The 23,578-nt window shown below is 43.1% G+C and overlaps 1 protein-coding gene across 4 annotated transcripts in view; it reads right to left on the bottom strand.

The window, feature by feature from the left end:
- LOC121533577 (protein strawberry notch homolog 2-like) overlaps nt 1–23,578 on the bottom strand; it is a 120,911-nt gene that overhangs the window by 8,222 nt on the left and 89,111 nt on the right. For 3 of the 4 annotated variants that reach the window (XM_041839644.2, XM_045205538.1, XM_045205539.1), the window contains 16 exons: nt 12,996–13,157; nt 12,035–12,118; nt 11,291–11,396; nt 10,688–10,848; nt 8,419–8,552; nt 8,008–8,098; nt 7,742–7,885; nt 7,269–7,386; nt 6,684–6,789; nt 6,357–6,510; nt 4,382–4,558; nt 4,093–4,190; nt 3,266–3,348; nt 796–972; nt 541–662; nt 233–364 (listed from right to left, as the gene is read on the bottom strand). In XM_041839644.2, coding sequence (XP_041695578.2) covers nt 233–364; nt 541–662; nt 796–972; nt 3,266–3,348; nt 4,093–4,190; nt 4,382–4,558; nt 6,357–6,510; nt 6,684–6,789; nt 7,269–7,386; nt 7,742–7,885; nt 8,008–8,098; nt 8,419–8,552; nt 10,688–10,848; nt 11,291–11,396; nt 12,035–12,118; nt 12,996–13,157 — 2,049 coding nt within the window. The remainder of the gene's footprint in view (nt 1–232; nt 365–540; nt 663–795; nt 973–3,265; nt 3,349–4,092; nt 4,191–4,381; nt 4,559–6,356; nt 6,511–6,683; nt 6,790–7,268; nt 7,387–7,741; nt 7,886–8,007; nt 8,099–8,418; nt 8,553–10,687; nt 10,849–11,290; nt 11,397–12,034; nt 12,119–12,995; nt 13,158–23,578) is intronic. The other variant, XM_045205537.1, reaches the window with a different exon arrangement.

Below are 23,578 nucleotides of genomic sequence, written 5' to 3'. Positions count from 1 at the left end.
GGAGAGGGGGAAGGATGTTAACGGATAGAACAAACAACTGTAACACCAAGACAGACCATAGAATAATGCTTTTGTATGCTGTCATTACATATCACAGGATCATGATTTTCTAAGCAAGAACAAACACATTTTGTGAGTGAGACCCTTCGACTCACAGCCAAGTGTGATACATGTTGAATGGTTCTAGAGAGGTTGCCTGGTGTTCAAATAGCGGTCCAGTCCAGTGTCTCACCTTCTCTCCGCACATGAAACGGTCCTTCTCCTTGAGGTTGATGTGGTCGATGGTATGGCTCTGCTCCGCACGCGACTCGTAACGCACGCTCCCGTCAGGACGTCGCACCACACGGCCCTTACGACCCGTCATCTACAAGAGAGGTTAGAGGGCGTCAATGGAGAACTACAGCCCAGTTTGTATCTAGTATTCATCTCACCCTTTTTCTGATGTAGCCTTCCATGTACTTAATTGAAATGTCTCTCTTTCAGAGTACTCTTTTTCTATCAGGTTGAATGGACACTTCCCTGCAACATAGGGGTACGTACCTCCGAGACCATCTCTGGACCTCCAAACTTGTCGATGAGTTCGTCCAGAGTGTTCAGAGGTAGTTCCTTCCCCAGGTCAGCGATCTTGTTCAGGAGGCCCTGCTTCATCTCTTCTATCCTGGCTGTAGAGAATCAAACCAACCCCAGACAGACAGAGACATGTTAACGACTGTAACCAGAGTCAGACACAGTCATAAAACCGCCAAAGAGAGACCACAGTAAGATGCCCCCCAAATGTCTGCTAAGTGCTTTTACTGTTGACGAAGATGACGTCGTCGTCGTTGTTGTTGTCCAGCAGGGAGTCGGGCGAGGAGTTGGAGTCGGTGTCCATGCCGTCCGTGTCCGTGCTGCTGTCGTCACTGATGTTGATTACACCCCCCGGATCCACCATGGTGTGCTTTGGGAACTTGGGCTGCCGGCCCCTGGGCTTACCTAGTGGACAGAACGCACACATGAGTGAATTCAGACTGTGGCTCAGTGGCTTCACCTGAATAGTACATGACATGATTTTGACCGGACGTGATGAGGCAACGTATAAAAATAGAGTTGCTATTATTATCATTATATAATAGGGGTGTAACGGTTCACCAAACCCACGGTTCGGTACGTATTGTGGTTTTGGGGTCACGGTTCGGTTTCGGTACAACAGGAAAATTAAATGCCACCCATAATGTTCAGCATTCACAATGTTGCTGGCATTGTCTGTTGTGACCGGATTGTTATGTTGGGCCTCTCAAGTTTCCACTCTGATGCTGTGAGGTGGGACCATGTGGTGAGGTGGGAATTTAACCGTTGTGAAGTTGTAAATACCAGTTGGATGCATTCATGCGATTTGAACTCGTTGAAAACCGGCGATTGGCTAATGGCCAACAAGCTGTGTCAAACATAAACTATAAAGTATAGCCATCATGCTTCTAAACAAAGTATAGAGTTAAAAAACCACATTAATAGATTGCTTTTTATAAATAATGTTTTGTTGTTGCATTTAACTGTCGAAAATGCTGTTATAGAGGCCATTTCCTTAGTAGGTGACGTCAGAGGTCACCATGTGGTAGAAGTGGTTGCTCAGGATAATAGACGAGTTTCCCACTAGTAATTACCAGTTTGAGGGGCCGTTCATGTTGTAAATTCCCACTTGGTTTCAAACGCACCATGACACTGCCTCCATCAGATGCGGACTCTCATAAAGGGGGCGTGTCTGTAGCACTGTACATCTCCCGCTCCGGGGTAATGTGATGGGCTGTCACTTAAGTAAGCGCAACACCCCTGAGTGGCCAATTAATTGAAAACTTGGCCTTTGGTTTGCTTATATAGAGCAGGTACTACATGTTTGTTGAAATGGGTGCAAGAGGGAAGTTCATAACATGGCTGTAGCACTTTCACAAGGTGCTAAAACCCCCTATTCTCAACCACCGAGAATGGGCGCATATCCGCGGTGTAAAAACTATAAACATAGCCTACCTATCGCTCTTGTGATTTCTTTGGCCCAGTCAGAATTAGCTGTCAAGGGCGGCTTGAATGTAGAGGGTTGTGTTGTTGTTTCTGACATGCTGACCAGACCACCCGCCTTGCGTGCGCATACATTCAATCATTTCATCCAAACTGCTTGCGCAGGTCAACGGGCGTCTGCGTAGCCAGGCGCTAAAATAGAACTTGGTTCTATATTAGACGCTTGACGCGCTGCAAGTCCCGCCTCTCCCATCTACTCATTGGTTTTTCCGAGCAAATACCCACATGGGTGATTGAAAGATGAACGAGGTCCACACTCTAGTCTAGTTGGTGGCGGTAATGCACCTTAAAGTTGGTTGCCAATCGCCATATAAAATCCACTAACTAAAAACTAACAAGGTTTCCCCTTTTATCTATGGATACATTTTCAGAGTAGAGAACACACGATTTTGTGTGACACAAAATGGGTCAAAATTCGACAAAGATCCATAAAAAAAAGGACCATACTGTATGCATTTCAGGTAAAATAACAACCCAATGTTTATCTCGCAGGACAAATTAGCTAGCAACAGTAAGCTAACTATGTTTTATATGTGTTTCGACCTCTCCCCAAATTAATATAGTTGGTTCACAGTTGGTTTTGGTATTTTAACCTGTATGTCATGAACACGTCTGGTGGGGATAGACTAAATGAACATGCATGCGCAGAGCCGGTTTGGTTATCATGTTAACGTATATACTGAGATGGTATACAGGGACGATGTCGATGTAAATGTGTCAACATATTTGAGGTGTTGGCAGCTGCATAGGCTATTCTCTTTCAGCGTGGCGTCATACTGTTAACGTTTTATCCACAACTGTCCATCGCAGTTGTAATCTACTGGGAAGGCAAAATGTTCCCAAACCACTCACCATCGTACAGAACTAGTTCCCGGCTGCGCCTCACAAAAGGACAGTTTGAAATGTGCCAATTAAGATTTTAACTTTGATTACAATGTGCACATAGGCTCTAGTTGTTTTAACGGAATAGCCTCAAGAGGCAGAGGCCTACAACGCAGCGTAGGCACGTCCTATAGGCCTAGTGTTTTTTTTTTATGTATTCATTTGGCTTCACATTGCAGACAGAACCGAGGTCCCCGTACCGAACGGTTTGGTTACGAATACGTGTACACCCATTATTTAAGCAAATTCTTGACCAGACACAACCCAAAATGGTAATTTAGACAAAGCACCTCACCAGGGGAGCGCAGAGCTTTTAGTATTTTAGTTGACATACGTTTTCTCTTGTTTCCAGGCGCTTTCTCTCTCCTCGGCTTTTCGGAGGGAAAGTGTTTCTGTACCAGAGCTTTGAACACCCCCCTGAGGAGAAAAAACCAGACAGACAGATGGTTATCATCTTAATCTAACACTGTGGAAGGCTGACAGGATGTCAGCTCTGATTGACCTTATCATATACATTTCATGTCTTCCAGTGTCAGACGGCCCAGACAGACAGACGGTCCAGACAGACAGACACCCAGGTATGCTCCCGGTAGAACATGACTGCAGGTACAGATCTAGGATCAGCTTACCCTTCCCAAATCCTAGCCCTTAACCATTAGCTGGGAAAAGAGCATAATTGAATTTGGAACAGTGTCTAAGGGAAGATTCATCCTACACCCTCAGGTAGTGTGTTCTAAGGGAAAAAAGTGAACGGTTCAGACTAAACTTTTGACTGAAGCTGGAGAGTGACAAATGGAATGCCTTCTAACTAGGAACCGGTTTTGTACCCGGCAACAAACAAATTAGTTTTGTGTGTATTAGGTATATGTTGTGAAATTGTTAGATATTACTTGTTAGATATTACTGCACTGTCGGAGCTAGAAGCACAAGCATTTCGCTACACCCGCTATTACATCTGCTAAACACGTATGTGTGACAAATAAAATGTGATTTGATGAATCATGTGAAAACCACAGGCACATCAGACAGGAAAGTCCCGTTTACACTAGATGAAAGCTGTGGTGTTGTGTGTGAGGGTTGAATCAGGGCTGAGCCAAAGATCAATTTGCTCCAATACTGTACTTATCCAAGGCTTCAGAGAGCCAAGGACACAAGACTTACTCTGCTGCGGATACAAATCTATCCAGGTGTCCATCGTTCTCATCCAGGACCTCTCTGGTTCGGGCCTCTCCTGTAGACTGCAGACCAATCACAATGCACTGGGGAGGGGAGAAACAAGACACATGAGCAGAGCGTCACACTTAAACATATCAACAAGGAAAAACATGGCTCTATTTTCTTTCCCATTCAAATGCATGGATAATTGTGATAATGCCTCTTGGCCAGAGATTCCCATCTAAATGACTATCATGGTTAAATAAAGGATGAATTAAGTGCTGGTCAGTCTCACCTTGCCAGCCTTCAGCTCCTTCTTGGCCAGCTCCACCAGGCAGCGAACCTTGGCGGCGATGCAGAGGTATTTGAAGAAGCGCTGGTGAGACGACCAGAACTGACCCCACAGGGACTTCCTGCTGACAAGACGCAGCTCATCCGCCGCACACATGAACACGGCCAGAGCCTCCGCCCACTGAGGAGGACACACACATATAAGTCACTTCACTAGCACTCACATCTTTAGACATACTGTAACAGGGCAGTTACACACTCTACACACACCACTACTACACACAGGTAAATGTACTAGCAGTCAAAAAGCCTACACACATACAAATGCAGTCACAGCTCACATTTCTCCACATAAAAACAAACCACACATCTACTTGCATGCACACTGGTGATGGGGGGAAATCAATAGTTATATACCGGGATATTATTTTTGACAATATATCGTATCGTTTTGACAATATTGCAATATTATTTTTGCGCTAATTGGTGATACCTGCACCAAAACACCAGTACCTTTCCTTCATAGCTTATTCTCCATCTTTTTAAATAGGGAGCCAATTTGTTTTCAGCACTTTTATTTCCATGACCGATCGTTTTCTCATGCTCTCTCGTCTCTCTGTAGCAGATATATAGATATATATAGAGATATACAATACCAGTCAAAAGTTTGGACACATCTACTCATTCCAGGGCTTTTCTTTATTTTTACTATTTTCTACATTGTAGAATAATAGTGAAGACAAACTATGAAATAACACATATGGAATCATGTAGTAACCAAAAAAGTGTTAAACAAATGTTATGTTTGAGATTCTTCAAAGTAGCCACCTTTTGCCTTGATGACAGCTTTGCACACTCTTGGTATTCCCTCAACCAGCTTCATGAGGTAGTCATCTGGAATGCATTTGAATTAACAGGTGTGCCTTGTTAAAAGTTAAATTTGTGGAATTTCTTTCCTTCTTAATACGTTTGAGCCAATCAGTTGTGTTGTGACAAGGTAGGGGGGGTATACAGAAGATAGCCCTATTTGGTAAAAGACCAAGTCCATATTATGGCAAGAACAGCTCAAATAAGCAAAGAGAAATGACAGTCCATCATTACTTTAAGACATGAAGGTCAGTCAATCCGGAACATTTCAAGAACTTTGAAAGTTTCTTCAAGTGCAGTCGCAAAAACCATCAAGTGCTATGATGAAACTGGCTCTCATGAGGACCGCCACAGGAAAGGAAGACCCAGAGTTAACTCTGCTGCACCACCGTGTCTTTGTGAGACGCAGAGTAGGTGAACGGATAATCTCTGCATGTGTGGTTCCCACAGTGAAGCATGGAGGAGGTGGTGTGATGGTGCTTTGCTGGTGACACTGTCTGTGATTTATTTAGAATTCAAGTCACACTTAACCAGAGTGATGGAGTGCTGCATCAGATGACCTGGCCTCCACAATCACCCGACCTCAACCCAATTGAGATGGTTTGGGATGAGTTGGACCGCAGAGTGAAGGAAAAGCAGCCAACAAGTGCTCAGCATGTGGGAACTCCTTCAAGACTGTTGGAAAAGCATTCCTCATGAAGCTGGTTGAGAGAATGCCAAGAGTGTGCAAAGCTGTCATCAAGGCAAAAGGTGGCTACTTTGAAGAATCTAAAATATTAAATAAACACTTTTTTTGGTTAGTACATGATTCCATATGTGTTATTTCATAGTTTTGATGTCTTCACTATTATTCTACAATGTAGAAAACAGTAAAAATAAAGAAAAACCCTGGAATTAGTAGGTGTGTCCAAACTTTTGACTGCTACTGTATATCCACACACATATATATATAGTGATCAAAGTATCGAATCGCAATACATATAGAATCGTGAGAATCGCATTACATATCGTATTGGCAGCTAAGTATCGTGATAATATCGTATCGCGAGGTCCCTGGCAATTCCCGGCCCTAACGTGCGCATGTACGCACATATGTCTTCTCAGTCTCTCACCAGTTTGGCAGATTTGTTGTAGACCAGTTTGAAGTCGTCGTCCAGGCCGATCTCCTCGATGCGGAAGGACACCCCTGAGAAGCTCAGCTGCCGGGCGATGTACATCCCGCTCACCTTCATGTCCATGGCAACAATCTCCATGGCGCCCACACCCCTGTCAACCAAAAATCCAAACCACAGACAGCCTGTCAGTTGTATTCTAAATACCAGGACTGGTCTGGTAGCCACACCATTACGAGATGTCATTCTCACAACATAGATAAATCATATACATTTTAATAATTAGATACAGGTAAGATACAGTGAATGTGTGGAATGAGGCCAGACCTCTTCTCGATGGCGTGCAGGAAATCATCAAAGGTCTTGAAGGGCGTGCCGTCGCCCCAGATCCCCAGGCGGCTCATATAAATCATGTTCTTTGGCTCAGAGGCACCTGGAGGGAGACAGAGAAGCAGGGGTGAGATATTGATAGAGAGAGAGAGAGAGAGAGAGAGAGGAGCGAGAGGAGAGAGAGGAGAGAGAGAGAGAGAGGAGAGAGAGGAGAGAGAGGAGAGAGAGAGAGAAAGCAGAGAGAGAGAGAGAGAGAGAGAGAAAGCAGAGAGAGAGAGAAAGCAGAGAGAGAGAGAGAGAGAGAGAGAGAGAGAGCAGAGAGAGAGAGAGAGAGCGAAGCAGCGGTGAGACATTGATACAGAGAGATCGAGAGAGAGAAAGAGTAACTAAGAGACCCAGAGAAATTGAAAGAAAGACTGGAAGAGAGGGAAGACAAATACAGGCTGAATGAGATGGAGAGGGAAAACTGAGACGGAACAGGTAGACAAACAGTCCTAAAGTACAGGCATTGTGAGAAAGAGCGATAGGGAAAGAGAAGACAAACAGTCATCCAGGTACAGGAAAAGTGTGAGAAAGGCCCACCTGTGGCACTGGCGTAAACCACCCTGGCCAGGGGCAGCTTGTGCTGCAGGTCCAGCACGGCCTTGCCCATCTTGGTGGACGTGGCATTCTTGGCCTTGTGGCATTCGTCAAACACAATCTAGGAACATGGTCAAGGGCAAAACGCTGCTACAGTGTGAACCTGCCCAGTGTAAACATGCTGATTGAGCAAAACTTATGTTCTCAGATAATTGGTAGTCACTGGACTAGATGGCCATGCTAGACTGGCAATTTCATCAGGAAGTATTTGTTCTTGTTTTAGGGCTAGTTTCAGTAATAGCGGTTAGAGCATGCAGTACTTCTAGCATGGCCAGTGCATTGATTGGTCTCTACACAAAGCTCAACAATCCTACGTGTAGACAGAAACCATGACAGAGCTACGGACCCGGACGATCTACAATTAGATATTATCAGGTTAGTAGCGACCAAGGTGGTAATGTAGTGTATAAGGATACGACTCCGTCAAAGCCGGGCTTGCACCAGTCCAGGATCTGCTTGAGTCTGGTGCGGTGCTGCCCTCCTGCTTGACTCTCCCCGATCAGAGCAGAGTATGTCGCAAACAGGACTCCTTCTGAGGTAGCTGTGTCTCCATACTTTATCTACAGAAAGCGACATGAGCAGAGGTTAAACCAGACAGCATTTGTTCTTACTGAACCTCAGATGACAAAAACATACAGTAATTGTAATGGTTGTTTGCCATATTCCTTTCTCATCACCTCACCTTGTTTAAGGCATGCACAGGAATAGTGGGAGCTTCTATGTCTTTGAGATCTCTCTCGGCGTCATATTTCAGGTCATTGGACACACTGAACCTGAGGGGTGGAAGAGGAGAAATGAGTGCATCTTTACAAAACAAACATGACGCACAACTGAATAGGTTGATTTCAGAGTTGGTAGTAATCAATGGCACTGACTATCATTGATGCTTTCTAATGCAGGTCACAAAGGCCAATCTGACGCAATATCCACTACAACTAACGTTTTACAATCGAAACCACTCAATCTTAAATCTATTAGGCAGGGAGACGCCCACCTACGTAACGGTAAGATATAACTATTAGGTAGGGAGAAACAGAGTTAGACTGGGTAATGTATTGAGTGGAGTAATAGTAGGAGGAATCTAGTGTCTTACCATAGTGCTTTCTTCCTTCCTTTTAGGTAATTCTCCAGGATGATGCCAGCCACCGTACGGCCCTTCCCCACTCCGGCCCCATCTCCTATCAGGAAGCCTGCTCTCTGGTTGTTCTGAAGGATCACCTCATGTTGCTGGGAACACACATGGAGCACAGTGTTCACATGTGTACACAGACACACACTATGACTAACATATTCATGTCATATTTAAGTAATTTTGTAGACAGAGTGACTTACAATACGTGCATTCAATTAAACAGCAGTATAATATATTGAACAAATACTGAACATACAGTGCCTTGCAAAAGTATTCATCCCCCTTGGCGTTTTTCCTATTTTGTTGCATTACAACCTGTAATTTAAATGGATTTTTATTTGGATTTCATGTAATGGACATACAGAAAATAGTCCAAATTGGTGAAGTGAAATGAAAAAAAAAACTTATTTCAAAAAATTCAAAAAAAAAAATAACGGATAAGTGATGCGTGCATATGTATTCACTCCCTTTGCTATGAAGCCCCTAAATAAGATATGGTGCAACCAATTACCTTCAGAAGTCACATAATTAGTTAAATAATGTCCACCTGTGTGCAATCTAAGTGTCACATGATCTGTCACATGATCTCAGTATATATATACCTGTTCTGAAAGGCCCCAGAGTCTGCAACACCACTAAGCAAGGGGCACCACCAAGCAAGTGGCACCATGAAGACCAAGGAGCTCTCCAAACAGGTCAGGGACAAAGTTGTGGAGAAGTACAGATCAGGGTTCGGTTAAACAAAAATATTAGAAACTTTTAACATCCCACGGAGCACCATTAAATCCGTTATTAAAAAATGGAAAGAATATGGCACCACAACAAACCTGCCAAGAGAGGGCCGCCCACCAAAACTCACGGACCAGGCAAGGAGGGCATTAATCAGAGAGGCAACAAAGAGACCAAAGATAACCCTGAAGGAGCTGCAAAGCAGACTGGAGTATCTGTCCACAGGACCACTTTAAGCCGTACACTCCACAGAGCTGGGCTTTACGGAAGAGTGCCAGAAAAAAGCCATTGCTTAAAGAAAGAAATAAGCAAACACGTTTGGTGTTCGCCAAAAGACATGTGGGAGACTCCACAAACATATGGAAGAAGGTACTCTGGTCAGATGAGACTAAAATTGAGCTTTTTGGGCATCAAGGAAAATGCTATGTCTGGAGCAAACCCAACACCTCTCATCACCCCGAGAACACCATCCCCACAGTGAAGCATGGTGGTGGCAGCATCATGCCGTGGGGATGTTTTTCATTGGCAGGGACTGGGAAACTGGTCAGAATGTAAGGAATGATGGATGGCGCTAAATACAGGGAAATTCTTGAGGGAAATCTGTTTCAGTCTTCCAGAGATTTGAGACTGGGACAGAGGTTCACCTTCCAGCAGGACAATGACCCTAAGCATACTGCTAAAGCATCACTTGAGTGGTTTAAGGGGAAACATTTAAATGTCTTGGAAAGGCCTAGTCAAAGCCCATACCTCAATCCAATTGAGAATCTGTGGTATGACTTTAAGATTGCTGTACACCAGCAGAACCCATCCAACTTGAAGGAGCTGGAGCAGTTTTGCCTTGAAGAATGGGCAAAAGCCCAGTGGCTAGATGTGCCAAGCTTATAGAGACATACCCCAAGAGACTTGCAGCTGTAATTGCTGCAAAAGAGGGGGGGTGAATAGTTATGCATGCTCAAGTTTTCAGTTTTTTTTGTCTTATTTCTTGTTTGTTTCACAATAAAACATATTTTGCATCTTCAAAGTGGTAGGCATGTTGTGTAAATCAAATGATACAAACCCCCCAATATCCATTTTAATTCCAGGTTGTAAGGCAACAAAATAGGAAAAATGCCAAGGGGGGTGAATACTTTCGCAAGCCACTGTAGAGATAACTCCACAGCTAAAGTAGATAACAATACAGTAGAAAGAGTTTTAAAAAACATTGTATAATATACCCTTTATTTATGGCCCACATACTGTATTTTCCAAGATAAAACTTGAACTTGTTGCTGTACACACATTATCGCTAACTAACGCTTCACATTCTAGTCATTTAGTAGACACTCTTATAAAGACCGGCATCGAATAAACCACTGCATTATTTTGAACAACTTACACAGAGAGATATCAAAAGCACAGCTGAAGAAGATAACACAGTAAATACAGTGAACATACTTGAACTTGTTCCTGCCAGACCAGATGTGTGAGGTCAGGGGTCAGAAGTGATAAAGAGGTGTGTTACCTGGCAGGCGTAGATGATGGCCTCTAGCTGCAGGGCGGAGAGCAGGCCACGTTTGATGGTGGAGTCAGCAATGGACAGAGTGTAGGTGATGTCAGGAGGAGGGACGCTGGACAGCGTGTTGGTCTCCACCACTATGTCTGGGTGGGAGATCCCTATGGTGGCTGAGGAAGGACAAAAGAGAGTGAGAGATAATTTAAAGCAGGGTTCTTCAATCCTGGTCCTGGAGGGCCGAAACACCTCTGTTTTTCATCCTCTCCTTCTAATCAGGGGCTAATTCAGACCTGGGAAAACCAGGTGAGTGCAATTAACTACCAGGTAGAAATAAAAAACAGAAGTGTTTCGGCCCTCCAGGACCAGGATTGAAGAACCCTGATTTAAAGATTGAAAAGACAGGCAAAATCTTACTAAATCCCTCACAGACTATCAGTATCAGATTGTATTATTATTTTAGAGTAGCTATGTGTACTAACGTCACTGAAAAATATTACTATTGCAAAATTCAAATTCCTTCCACATAAAGAAAGACACTAAAACGGCAACCAGATAAATAGGTCAACCGGGACTACATGTTGTGTCTTGAGAGTAGAGTGTAGGGCAGCGTACATTTGGATGGTTTGTAGTCGGCGTAGGTGTCTACATGTCCCAGCTCCTCTGTCTCCTCCTCCTCCTCCTCTGCCTCCTCTTCTGCCGGGGTCTGGGTTCTCTGAGCCTGCAGAAGCAAAGGGGATATGGGTAATGTAGTTCATATCCTGTCCATATTTTTTCTCTTGTCCATCTAAACTGATATGATAAAACTGGACAAGTGAAAGCAAATGCCCCTCTTTTCAGATCAGCGCAGATGAGTAAGGAGATAAGTAAAATAACCTCAACCAACTGGACAAGACAGAAACAAGATAGATATGAGGTGAAATTAAAAGGTCTAAATCATAGTGGATGGTTACAGGTCAAAGGGTTGACAGAGAGATAATTAGCTGACCTGCAATTACTTGTCCTGATGCTCATTAATAAGGTAAATAAGAGCCTGATTGGATAGATTAGAGCATTAGACCATTAGACTTCAGTGTTTCTACGAGGGGCTCACTAAGAGTGACAGAGAAGTTACCAAAACCGACTGTTTTACTCAATATATTTACACAATATTTCAATTGGAATGTCCGCAAAAAGGCAGCAATAATTCACGTGGGTTTAAAGTTTTATGCCAAACTTATTTTGAAGTTAGTGTCGCATATTTAAAATGATGCAGTCAGTTTTGGCTCCATCTCCACATTCTTGTGCCTGTCAAATTGGGGCCCTCAGTCAATCACCTGACTAATTTAGGCCTGATTAGATTTGGAGGGTTGAGGCTACCTGGTATCCTCCCAAAGGTGGGGTGCTGATAATGGCAGAGATATCCTCCAAACTGCTCAAACCCTGAAACCTGTTGGCATTTAGCTGCAGGGAGAACAAACAAAAAACAAACACAAAACTCAAACCAAATGAAAAGATGCAAGTCACACCAGAGTCCTGTGAGTCATGAATGTCAGAACGTCTGGGAAAAACAACAAAAGAGACTGTGATTTGTCAGCTTGTCAGTGAAAGCCAGTGGCAACAAAGGGCACAGAAAGTGTGTAGAATATATAATGATAGATAATGGAGAAAATAATAACAGAATCAATAGGGAAAACACAAAGACAAACTAACAAAATGTTCCCATTTCTGAGTCATACAACTAGAACATATTTCCTAACATGCTCTCTTTCCGGAGATGGGTTGTAAACATATTTGACCCTGGATCAGTGGTTAGAGGCAACATTTCCTACTTACTTACAGTACATGACGTGTATTTGAGAATTGCTGTTGAGTGTTAAGCACACAGACATTTGGTCTTGTTTTTAGAGTGAGCATGTATGTGTGGGTATGAACATAGTGGTGTTAGTTGGCAGAGCTATTTTTATCTAGGTAGTAGTGTGTGGTGACGCTTGTATGTGGTGATGCATGTCTCGTTGTTTTGTGTGAGAAAAATAAAACAGCTTATGTGTGAGAGTGTTTTCTGACGTGTTTGTGTGAGTAAGTGTGTATGAGTGACACAGGTAGCAGGTAGCTTAGTGGTTAAGAGCATTGGGCTGGTAACCAAAAGGTTGCTGGTTCGAATCTCCGAGGCGACTAGGTGAAAAATCTGTTGATGTGCCCTTGAGCAAGGCACTTAAACCTAATTGCTCCTGTAAGACGCTCTGGATAAGAGCGTCTGCTAAATAACTATTTTTTAAATTGTTTATATCTAAACATAAAAAGTAATAGAGAGTCTGTGTGTGTAGTCGGGTCCCCTCACCACCAGCTGGCTCTGTGCTGGTGTGTTTATGTCCCATAACGTGGGCACATGGGCCAGGTTGTCTGCATGGATGAAGGCCTGGGCATCGGCGTACTCTGACAGAGAGTCGGCCGGAGAGGAGAACAGAGAGTTGTTGGAGAGGTCATCGATGCAGGACAGGTCCTGGAGACACAGAGAGGGAGACAGACAAACATGTTAGTAAGATCTCTCCTTTCTGGATCAAGTTATCCTGGCCGTGTGATGCCAGGTTAACAACCTCTCCCTCAACGTGATCAAGACAAAGGAGATGATTGTGGACTACAGGAAAAAAAAGAGGACTGAGCACGCCCCCATTCTCATCGATGGGGCTGTAGTGCAGCAGGTTGAGAGCTTCAAGTTCCTTGGTGTCCACATCACCAACAAACTATCATGGTCCAAACACACCAAGACAGTCGTGAAGAGGGCACGACAAAACCTATTCCCCCTCAGGAGACTGAAAAGATTTGGCATGTGTCCCCAGATCCTCAAAAAGTTATACAGCTGCACCATCAAGAGCATCCTGACTGGTTTCATCACTGCCTGGTATGGCAACTGCTCGACCTCTGATTGCAAGGCACTACAGAGGGTAGTGCGTACGACCCAGTACATCACTGGGGCCAAGCTTCCTGCCATCCAGGACCTCTATACCAGGCGGTGTCAGAGAAAGGCCCTAAAAATGGTCAAAGACTCCAGCCACCCTAGTCATAGACTGTTCTCTCTGCTATCGCACAGCAAGCGGTACCGGAGTGCCAAGTCTAGGTCCAAAAGGCTTCTTAACAGCTTCTACCCCCAAGCCATAAGACTCCTGAACAGCTAATCAAATTGCTACCCGGACTATTTGCATTGTCCCCCACCCCCTCTTTTACGCTGCTGCTTCTCTTGGTTTATTATCTATGCATAGTCACTAACTCTACCTACAAGTACATATTACCTCAATGACCTAGACTAACCTGTGCCCCCGCACATTGACTCTGTCCCGGTACCCCCTGTATATAGCCTCGCTACTGTTATTTTACTGCTGCTCTTTAATTATTTATTACTTAACACTTATTTTTCTTAAAACGGCATTGTTGGTTAAGGGCTTGTAAGTAAGCATTTCACTGTAAGGTCTACACCTGTTGTATTCGGCGTATGTGACAAATACAATTTGATTTGAAGTTAGTGATAGACCCTTTCCATTTTGCAGCAAATTCAGTGGGGGTATTATAAGGAAGGACACTTCTTTATCTTTGTACTGTGGAATTCTTTCTTGGTTTATACAGTAGTACCCTTTAAAGCAATGTTATGATTAGAAAAAGAGATCTAATGCCAAAGAAAACAGTGTACAAACAAACTACTTTGTGTATGTTTTGACCTAAATCAGAGAGAGATGAGCCCCATGGAGGAGATTCTATGTCTGGGAGTGTGTGTGCGTGCGCGCACATTACTATCCTTGTGGCTACCGGAAATCCCCAAAAGGATGGTAAAATAATCAAATATTTGTGATTGCGTTAGGTTTCGGGGTTAGGGAAAAAAGGCTTTGAATGGAAATACATTTTAGGTCCCCACAGCACCTTTGGTAGCGATAACAGCTTCAAGTCTTCTTGTGTATGATGCTACAAGCTTGGAATATCTGTCAGGTTGGATGGGGAGCGTCACTGCACAGCTATTTTCAGGTCTCTCCAGAGATGTTCGACCGGGTTCAAGTCCAGGCTCTGGCCAGGCCACTCAAGGACATTCAGAGACTTGTCCTGAAGCCACTCCTGCGTTGTCTTGGCTGTGTGCTTAGGGTCGTTGTCCTGTTGGAAGGTGAACCTTCGCCCCAGTCTGAGGTCCAGAGCGCTCTGGAGCAGGTTTTCATCAAGGATCTCTCTGTACTTCGCTCTGTTCATCTTTCCCTCGGTCCTGACTAGTCTCCCAGTCCCTGCCGCTGAAAAACATCCCCACAGCATGATGCTGCCACCACCATGCTTCACCGTAGGGATGGTGCCAGGTTTCCTCCAGACGTGACGCTTGGCATTCAGGCCAAAGAGTTCAATTTTGGTTTCATCAGACCAGAGAATCTTGTTTCTCATGGTCTGAGAGTCTTTAGGTGCCTTTTGGCAAACTCCAAGCGGGCTGTCATGTGCCTTTTACTGAGGAGTGGCTTCCATCTGGACACTCTACCATAAAGGCCTGATTGGCGGAGTGCTGCAGTGTTCTTGGGGACCTTCAATGCTGCAGATGTTTTTGGTACCCTTCCCCAGATCTGTGCTTTGACACAATCCTGTCTCGGAGCTCTACGGACAATTCCTTCGACCTCATGGCTTGGTTTTTGCTCTGACATGCATAGACAGGTGTGTGCCTTTCCAAATCATGTCCAATCAATTGAATTTACCACAGGTGGACTCCAATCAAGTTGTAGAAACATCTCAAGGATGATCAATGGAAACAGGATGCACCTGAGCTCAATTTCGAGTCTCATAGCAAAGGGTCTGAATACTTATGTAAATAAGGTATCGGGTCATTATTTTTAATACATTTGCAAAAATGTCTAAAAAACCTGTTTTCGCTTTGTCATTATAGGGTAGTGTGTGTAGATTTATAAGTGAAAAAATTAATTTAATAAATTTTAGAATAAGGCTGTAACGTAACAAAATGTGGGAAAATGGAAGGGTTCTGAATACTTTCTGAATGCACTGTATGTAGTTCTGTCCTTGAGCTGTTCTTGTCTATTAATGTTCTGTACGCAATGTTTCATGTGGACCCCAGGAAGAGTAGCTGCTGCTTTCGCAACAGCTAATGGGGATCCTAATAAAATACCAAAACATACAGCAGAGCATAACATAGCCTAATAATTAATGGAAAACAACTGCCCCTCGCCTCTGCCAGTGGGTCTGTATGTGTTTACACAAACGGGGTCAGAGGAGCAGGATGTGGTGATGTGGTTGTGTGTGTGTGGGGCTCGGAAGTGGTAAAGAGCTCCTATAGAGAGCTTTTTCAAGGGCACAACACTCAGCTAATCAGTGTTTACTGGAAGCTCTGTGATTACTCTCCTGGTTGTGTCGTGTGTGTGTGTGAGCTTGCGCATGTGTGTGAGCTTGTGTGTGTGTGTTATCTCTGCTAGGGCAAGATCAGACTTAAGCTCTGAAATTAGCCTCTTGAAGTTTTGTGCCCTGTGGAGAGCTAAGTGGAACGGCTGCAATTTGGTGTGTGACAGAAGAGAAAGGGGGAGAGAAGCAGAGACGATCCCTGGAAACTCTCCCACCTCCATTCCTCCACCAATCCCGCTCTCTCCTCACCCCACCATCATTCCAAGAAATATGGCTGTTCCGGCAGATGAGTGATTAGTAAACAAGGAGGAACAAAATGTAACTTGAGGCCGCTCCGAAGAGACACACATACTACACCCCCCTTCCGCAACTGCTCAGCAGTTCCTACAGTGGGAACACAAGCTTAGTGATAAATGCCTTCCTCACACAAGGAACTCCCACATAGGCGGGCCTCATACTCTCTTACAATAAAAACTAGGCAACAAGACAATACGTAACATAACAATAACACAACCCATCCTACATTATGCTCCTAGACTTAGAGAGATTATTAGCCACATGCACAGGGTTGCAGGGGTGGGAAGTCCGGAGGTGCAGGAAGGGGATAGGGTTAGCATGTAGCTGACTAGTGATGGCTATTCAGCAGCCTGATGGTCTGGTGGTAGAAGCTATTGGTCGGTCTGGTGGTAGAAGCTATTGGTCAGTCTTTCAGTATTTGCTATGATGCGTCTATACTGCCCGTGTCTGAGTGATGGAAGCGGGGAGTACAGTCCATGGCTCGGGTGGCTGGGGTCCCTAATGACCTTCTTGGTCTTCCTGCAACACCTGGTGTTGTAGGTGTCCTGGAGGGCAGGCAGTGTGCACCCAATGGTGCGTTCGGCTGAGTGTACCACTCTCTGTAGCGCCTTGCTGTCAGCGGTGGTGGAGTTACCGTACCAGGCTGTGATGCAACCCGACAGTATGCTCTCGATGGTGCTCCTGTAGAACACTGTGAGGGCCCTCGGGTACAGGACACATTTCTTCAGCCTCCTGAGGTTGAAAAGTCTCTGTCGTCCCTTCTTCACCATGATGTCTGTGTGGTTTGACCATTTCAGCTCCTCAGAGATGTGTACGCTGAGGAACTTTACATTTTTGACCGTCTCTCACATTTTTTGGGCTTCATATGAGAATTGCACCATAGGGATAGCCCTCTCAGAGAGCTGCCTCTTGTTGGAACATTCAAGGAGTAGGCAAAATTGATAAAAGGGCAGTAGCAGGAACAGCGGCATCTAGTGGGCAAAACCTGGTACTTGCACTTAATTTATGGGGAACATGCAAGTGGCTTCAAATGGCTAATTTCTCTGACCAAGGTGGGAAAAACATCACCAAATTCACTGAGAATACATTACATAGTATGAATCAACAATACTCCAAGTCGCAGCTTCATACAGTTTGTCAAACATAGAGAACTGATAGTGTATACTGGCCATTATGGTGGGCGGCGTTTTACCATTTATTTGGATTCCTCACATCTTAATAATTGAGGTTTTTTTTGCAAATTGGAAGTTGGGTACTATATTTATTGAATATTATATGAATCCTATCAATTGAAATTGCCAATTTGGGTGCAATCAATTAGCTTCATCAAGATCAAATCACATTATACTTCAACAAAATAATTTTGCAGAAATGCTTATCTTATCGGTTTCTAACTACAGAAAAATGTCATAATCTGAGATGGTGGGTGTCGAAATCCTCTTGTGCTTTGAGGTGGAACGACCCTACTATGACATTCTGTTTATTGATTGACCAATTAATATTGTAATGTTTTCATAAACAGTCAGAGAGAGCAGAACTAATGTCATTCTCTCAACAGCTCCAGTCATCTTGTTCAGACAGGATGAACCATTTCATCTCATCCCAGGGAAGATGAGATACCAACCTTTCCCTGTCAAGCCAGGAGAATAGCTTTGATTAATAAAAACAAACAGGGGAGTCACTTGGGACCGCCAAAAAAGATGGCAGCACTTTAGAGAGCTCCTAATACCCTCATGTAAATATTGAAATTCAACGGCATACACTTTAATTTTTGTCTTAATATATTGACTTGTAGTACAGTTTAATATAAAGATCATTTACATTTTGAAACCGCTCGCTAAAGTGGCGTTATTGGAATGTCGACACACGCTAAAAACGTATTCAAGCCTAACGCTGTATTCACAGAAGGCCACATCGACTAGCAAACAAACAGCAAGTCATCCCGAATAAACACGTAAGCCCGGAGAAATCGGTAAATCTGTAGGATCTATTTGAGCAAATGGAAAAGATGAATACGACTTTGTTGGGTGTTGCATCCGATGTCTCCACGATAAAAACAACAACTACCGAGCTAAAGGAAAAAGTTGATACGACACAAAAGAGTCTGAATACTTATGTAAATTAGGTATCTGTTTTTTATTATTTTGAATACATTTACAAACATTTCTAAAAACCAGTTTTCTCTTTGTCATTATGGGGTATTGTGTTTAGATTGATGAGGGGAAAAAGTACTTTAATCCATTTTAGAATAAGGCTGTAACGTAACAAAATGTGGAAAAGGGGAAGGGGTCTGAATACTTTCCGAATGCACTGCATGTGTCTTGGAAAGGGATTTGGCAAGACATTTCACAGATAGCACATTTCAAACTGCCTGCAAACTGAAATTTCATTTGTATGAAATGTATAACAAAAAGGCAGAATATGCACTGTTTAGGCTTAGAATCCGTTTTTATGAGGGAAGTGAGAAGACAGGCAGGGTACTAGCAAGACAACAAAAAATGCAGAACACTTCTAACGTAATCCCAGCAATTAAGAAGGGCGATAAAATGGTGACCTCATCCAAAGAGATTAACAGTGTGTTTCAGCGTTTTAATGAAGATTTATAAACATCCTGCTGCTCAGCGAGCCCCATAGATATGGTTACTTTGTCTGGTATAGAATTACCTAGATTATCAGATAGCCAGGTAAAGGACCTGATATCGTTGATCTCAAAAAATGATAGAGATACGACAGAACCTGGGAATTTTAGAACTATCAGCCAACTTAATGTGGATTGTAATATTCTTACTAAGACCCTTGCGATGCGCTTAGCGAAGGCGCTACCTAATATCATAAATAATGACCAAGTAGGATTTATTAAAAACAGGACCTCAATTGTTAATATGAGGAGGCCCTTACACCTCATGTGGTTAAATCGCTCAAATATAGTTCCTACCGCTGCTCTCTCTTTAGATGCTGAGAAGGCATTTGATAGGGCAGAGTGGGCTTTTCTCTTAAGAACCCTAGGAAAATTTGGTTTTGGACCTGACTTTTGTACATGGATAAGGGTCCTTTATTCCAATCCGAAAGCAACAGTACTTACGAATGGAATTATGTATCCTTTTTTTTGTCTTTCTTGAGGCACAAGGCAGGGTTCTTCGCTTTCTCCTCTCTTATTTACCATAGTTTTAGAGCCTCTTGCGACAGTGATAAGAGCAGATCCAGTAATTAAGGGTGTCCATGTAGGAGGAAAAGAACACAAGCTGCTTATGTATGCAGATGATATTCTACTGCTGGTCTCTGATCCTCTTCAGTCTGTACCACAATTACTTACTTGTATTTGATCATATTCTAGTTTGTCAGGCTACAAAATTCATTGGAATAAGTTGGACGCAATGCCAATTAATGCCATATGTTACTCTGGAACCGTTACCCCATTTAATTTCAAATGGGTTCCTACTGGGATGAAATATTTGGGTATTAAGTTGAGTTCATTTTGGAGGAAGTGATGGGACTACATTTTTAGCCACTACTAGTCAAGATTAAGACCAATTTAGAAAAATGGGAAAATATAAAACTTTCTTTATGCGGAAAGATCAACGTGATTAAAATGGTTGTGGTCCCACAATTTAATGATATCTCTGCAATGTTACTTATGAATATTCCAGACCGGTATTTTAAACAATATGACAAAATAACAAAATACTTTCTGTGGGACAGGAAAAAACCCAGGATTAATATGAAGATGTGCTCACCAAGGGATGTAGGAGGCTTGGCTTTACCAGATGTTGGCGAAGCACTGGGGTAAAGGGGATGCTGGCTTGGACTGGATACTAATAGAATGGGAACTAAGTTCACCTTTCACCCCTGTTGATATCCTGTCACATAGTCTTACAGGGGAGAGGTCTTTTGAAACTTCCAACCCAATTGTGTTACACTCAAAAGAGGTGTGGAGAACAGTACACAAGATATGTGGAATTTCACATCTAAAACAAGGATACTCATCATTGTGGCACAATCCTAGGCTATGGACAGGAAAGAAGTCTGTACTGGAAACAATGGCTAATGTAAGGAATTCATACTATAGGTGATCTGTACAATGAAGATGTTTTAATGTCATACTCAGATTTGGTACAAAAATATGATGTGGGAGACGAGAAATTTCTGCAAATATTTACAATTGAGGGAATGTTTGTTAACCAGTTATCAACAAAATCCAGGAAAGAACCCAATAGCGGAGTATTTGGAATTACCCAAACATAAAGCAGCCATTCTTTACTCAATATTTAGTTATCTGCAGAGTGGACTGTAATACTGTAAAAACCTCAGAACAATATGGCAAACTGACCTTGTGTGAAATTGAGGATGACACCTGGTTGAAGCTCTTGTCCAACTCAGGGAGAAACATACAACTCAGGGAGGAACATAAGGGAAGCCAGGAGGAAACTTACTCAATATAAGATATTACATAGGTTTTATTGGACCCCAACAAGGCTTCATAAGATGGGGCTGAACAACAATTATCTGTGTTGGAAATGCCAGAAAGACACTGGGACATTTTTACAAGCAATATGGGAATGCACATTAGAGCTACCTTTCTGGAAGGATATTTTGAAATATCTGTAGGAATGGTTGGGGTTAACAATTCCAGTTTCACAGAGAATATGTCTCCTGGGCAATAGAACAGTAACCTAATATAACAAATGAGGAATTTGCACTGATCACTGTTGGTATCATTACAGCAGCTAGAATAATCCTTAGAATTTGGAAGGGTCATGCCACTCCTACTCTGAAACAGTGGATAGCATCAATGTTGGAGGTAGCATCTTATGAACAAATGCTTGCTAGGATCACTGGTAGAAACGGCAATTCTAGAATCTGGACACATTTTATTTGTCATGTTGTTTGTAAGACTGGGAGGTGATGACTTATGCTTGTAAACCCATTTAGTTCTGTATTGTAACTTGTGAGATACTATTTGATTGTGTATATGTGCTATGTTGGAGGATATGTCGATGTCATGCTCAATGTTCTTATGCTGTACAATGTTACATTTAAAAAATAAAAATAAATGTTTTTGTTTGTTTGTGGAAAAAATGAAAAGATAAATAACTTTAATAACAAACAAAAATGAACAAACATCATGGCTGAGGTGGTTCTTCTCTAATCACCAACCAATTGTACTTCCAGCTCCACTCAGTGAGAGAGGAGAAAGGAGAACCAGAGCAGACCGGAATGTATTTTTCGTAATAAATGTGAGGCATGCGTGACTGGTAAAGCACTATTTGTTCCTTTAGCGGTGCGGCCGGTGTTGCAGCTAAGATTATGTTCTGTTAGGCAGAGATAAGGCCTGAATACCAACTGCACTGATGGCAATCTGTCCTTCCACAGGCACAACCTGCCTGCCTGGCTGGCTCCTAATCCTGCTTCCCTCTCTGCCTCACAGGACAAAACATGGAGACGGCAGAGTGGGAGAGAGTGGAAGATAAAGAAGAGAGGTAGACAGAGAGAGAATGTTTTCAGAGGGGAAATGTGGAGAAATCTGTGAATGGGCAAGAAGTGTGTGGTGTGTGTGAGAGAGAACTGTAGCAGACAGTGTATGGCCTTTGTGAGATAAAACGTTTTCAGAGTGATAACCAAGGACAAGTTGTGCAAGTGTGTGTTAATTTACGAAACTGCAGAGCTGCGTGTGTTGGTCAGAATTTTCCCAGTTTGTCTGTCCTGTCCTCACACAAAGCCAGTCATTCACACGTTCCTCTTCCACTTCAGTTTCTCCTGTTTTAGTGCTGAACCCAGCGTTTTCTCCTTCCCATCATCCAAACCCACACGCAGAGGAAAACCAGATTCATGCCCATATATAGGCCTTCTTTTCACAATCCTTCAGTGAAATGATACGATCTGAAACCTCTGACTACTTTCACACAAACACATTAATAAAACTGCTGCTGGCCAATTGTCTCCCCCCCAAAAAAAAGTCATATTGCAAAGTAATGCTTTTTAGCCTATTCATTGCTGGAAATACCAGTCGATGGAAATACATTTGACCGGTCATGCTTATCGGTCTATAGCTTAACTTGCATTATTTAGTGGAATTCAATTGCAGCGTGTGTATTTTCGTTAGTCGTTATGTTTATCACATGCGCAGAGCATATAGATACAGAGCCTAAGAGCGGAAAATCTGTCAGACAGCGCGAGAGCTGCTGCTACATCTTCTCTCAAACAGCTCATTCGTTGCTGTCGAGTGAAACGTGCTTTTATAAGCCCAATCATTGCTTAACAATTCTAAATGCAATCGCTTGTTAAAAAAGTGTTGCTGTCCAGAGCTAGGCCTACTATTTTTTTTCTTCTTAACTGGTAATTCACCATTCAAGTGCATATAGGCAAATGGCAGGCAGGCTTCAGCGCATCACACACACCACTTTGCTGGAAGCAGTATGCATTTTGAAAACATTTACATAATTATTTGAAACCTGAACCTGAACGTTTTACTTCATATTATGAGGCATGTCTTACACCTAGCTTCAAAGTAAAATCCGACCATAGAAACGTGGAGGCAATTATTTTATAGCCTATTTCTCTCATGTTCTATTGGTTTTCAAATAAAAGTTATGTCATTGTCCGGTAGCCAAAGGCACAAGCTGACCAATAGAATAGGTCAACTTTTGTACTATGGGGGATATTAGATTGACATAGGCTAGTGATTTTGCTGTTCGTTACTCATCTGGTTGGCTGAGGAAAGGTAAATGCGGTAGTTATTCTAACATCTTCAAAGTGCGCATTGGAATTCAGTAAGGACGCACGCCGTTGCATCCTCGAGTTGCATGTTCTGTTAAGACGAATAGCCATAATCTAAATTTGATTTCTGTCATTCTGAGCACCGTGGGTGGACGCCATAATCAGGTTACACACCCAATGCATATGGGTCCGGTAAATTTCTCAAATGTCTATTAAATTCAAATGCTGCCGGTCAAATGTCCGGTGACACATTTTCCTAACGGAAACCCTGACGCACGGACACACGCTCGCAAACACAAGTATATCCACAGCAGTGACAGTAAATTGTGTTTGTCTGGCTGCATTGAGTAATGAAAACATTGAGGGTGAAAAATCCATGCAATGAGCATCCCTATCAGAGAGCAAGGCAAGGGACTCACTCTTAGGGCTGTTACGGTGACCATACTACCGCCACACCGGCGGTCACGAGTCATGACGGGAGTCAAATTCCATGTGACCGTTTAGTCAGGGTAATTAGGCTTCTCCAAGCTCTGATGCTGCTGA

Source organism: Coregonus clupeaformis, chromosome 20, assembly GCF_020615455.1.
Source record: "Coregonus clupeaformis isolate EN_2021a chromosome 20, ASM2061545v1, whole genome shotgun sequence".
Classification (NCBI taxonomy): Eukaryota; Metazoa; Chordata; class Actinopteri; order Salmoniformes; family Salmonidae; genus Coregonus; species Coregonus clupeaformis.
The sequence above is the reverse complement of the archived record's forward strand: the minus strand, read 5'-3'. Positions and strand labels throughout refer to the sequence as shown.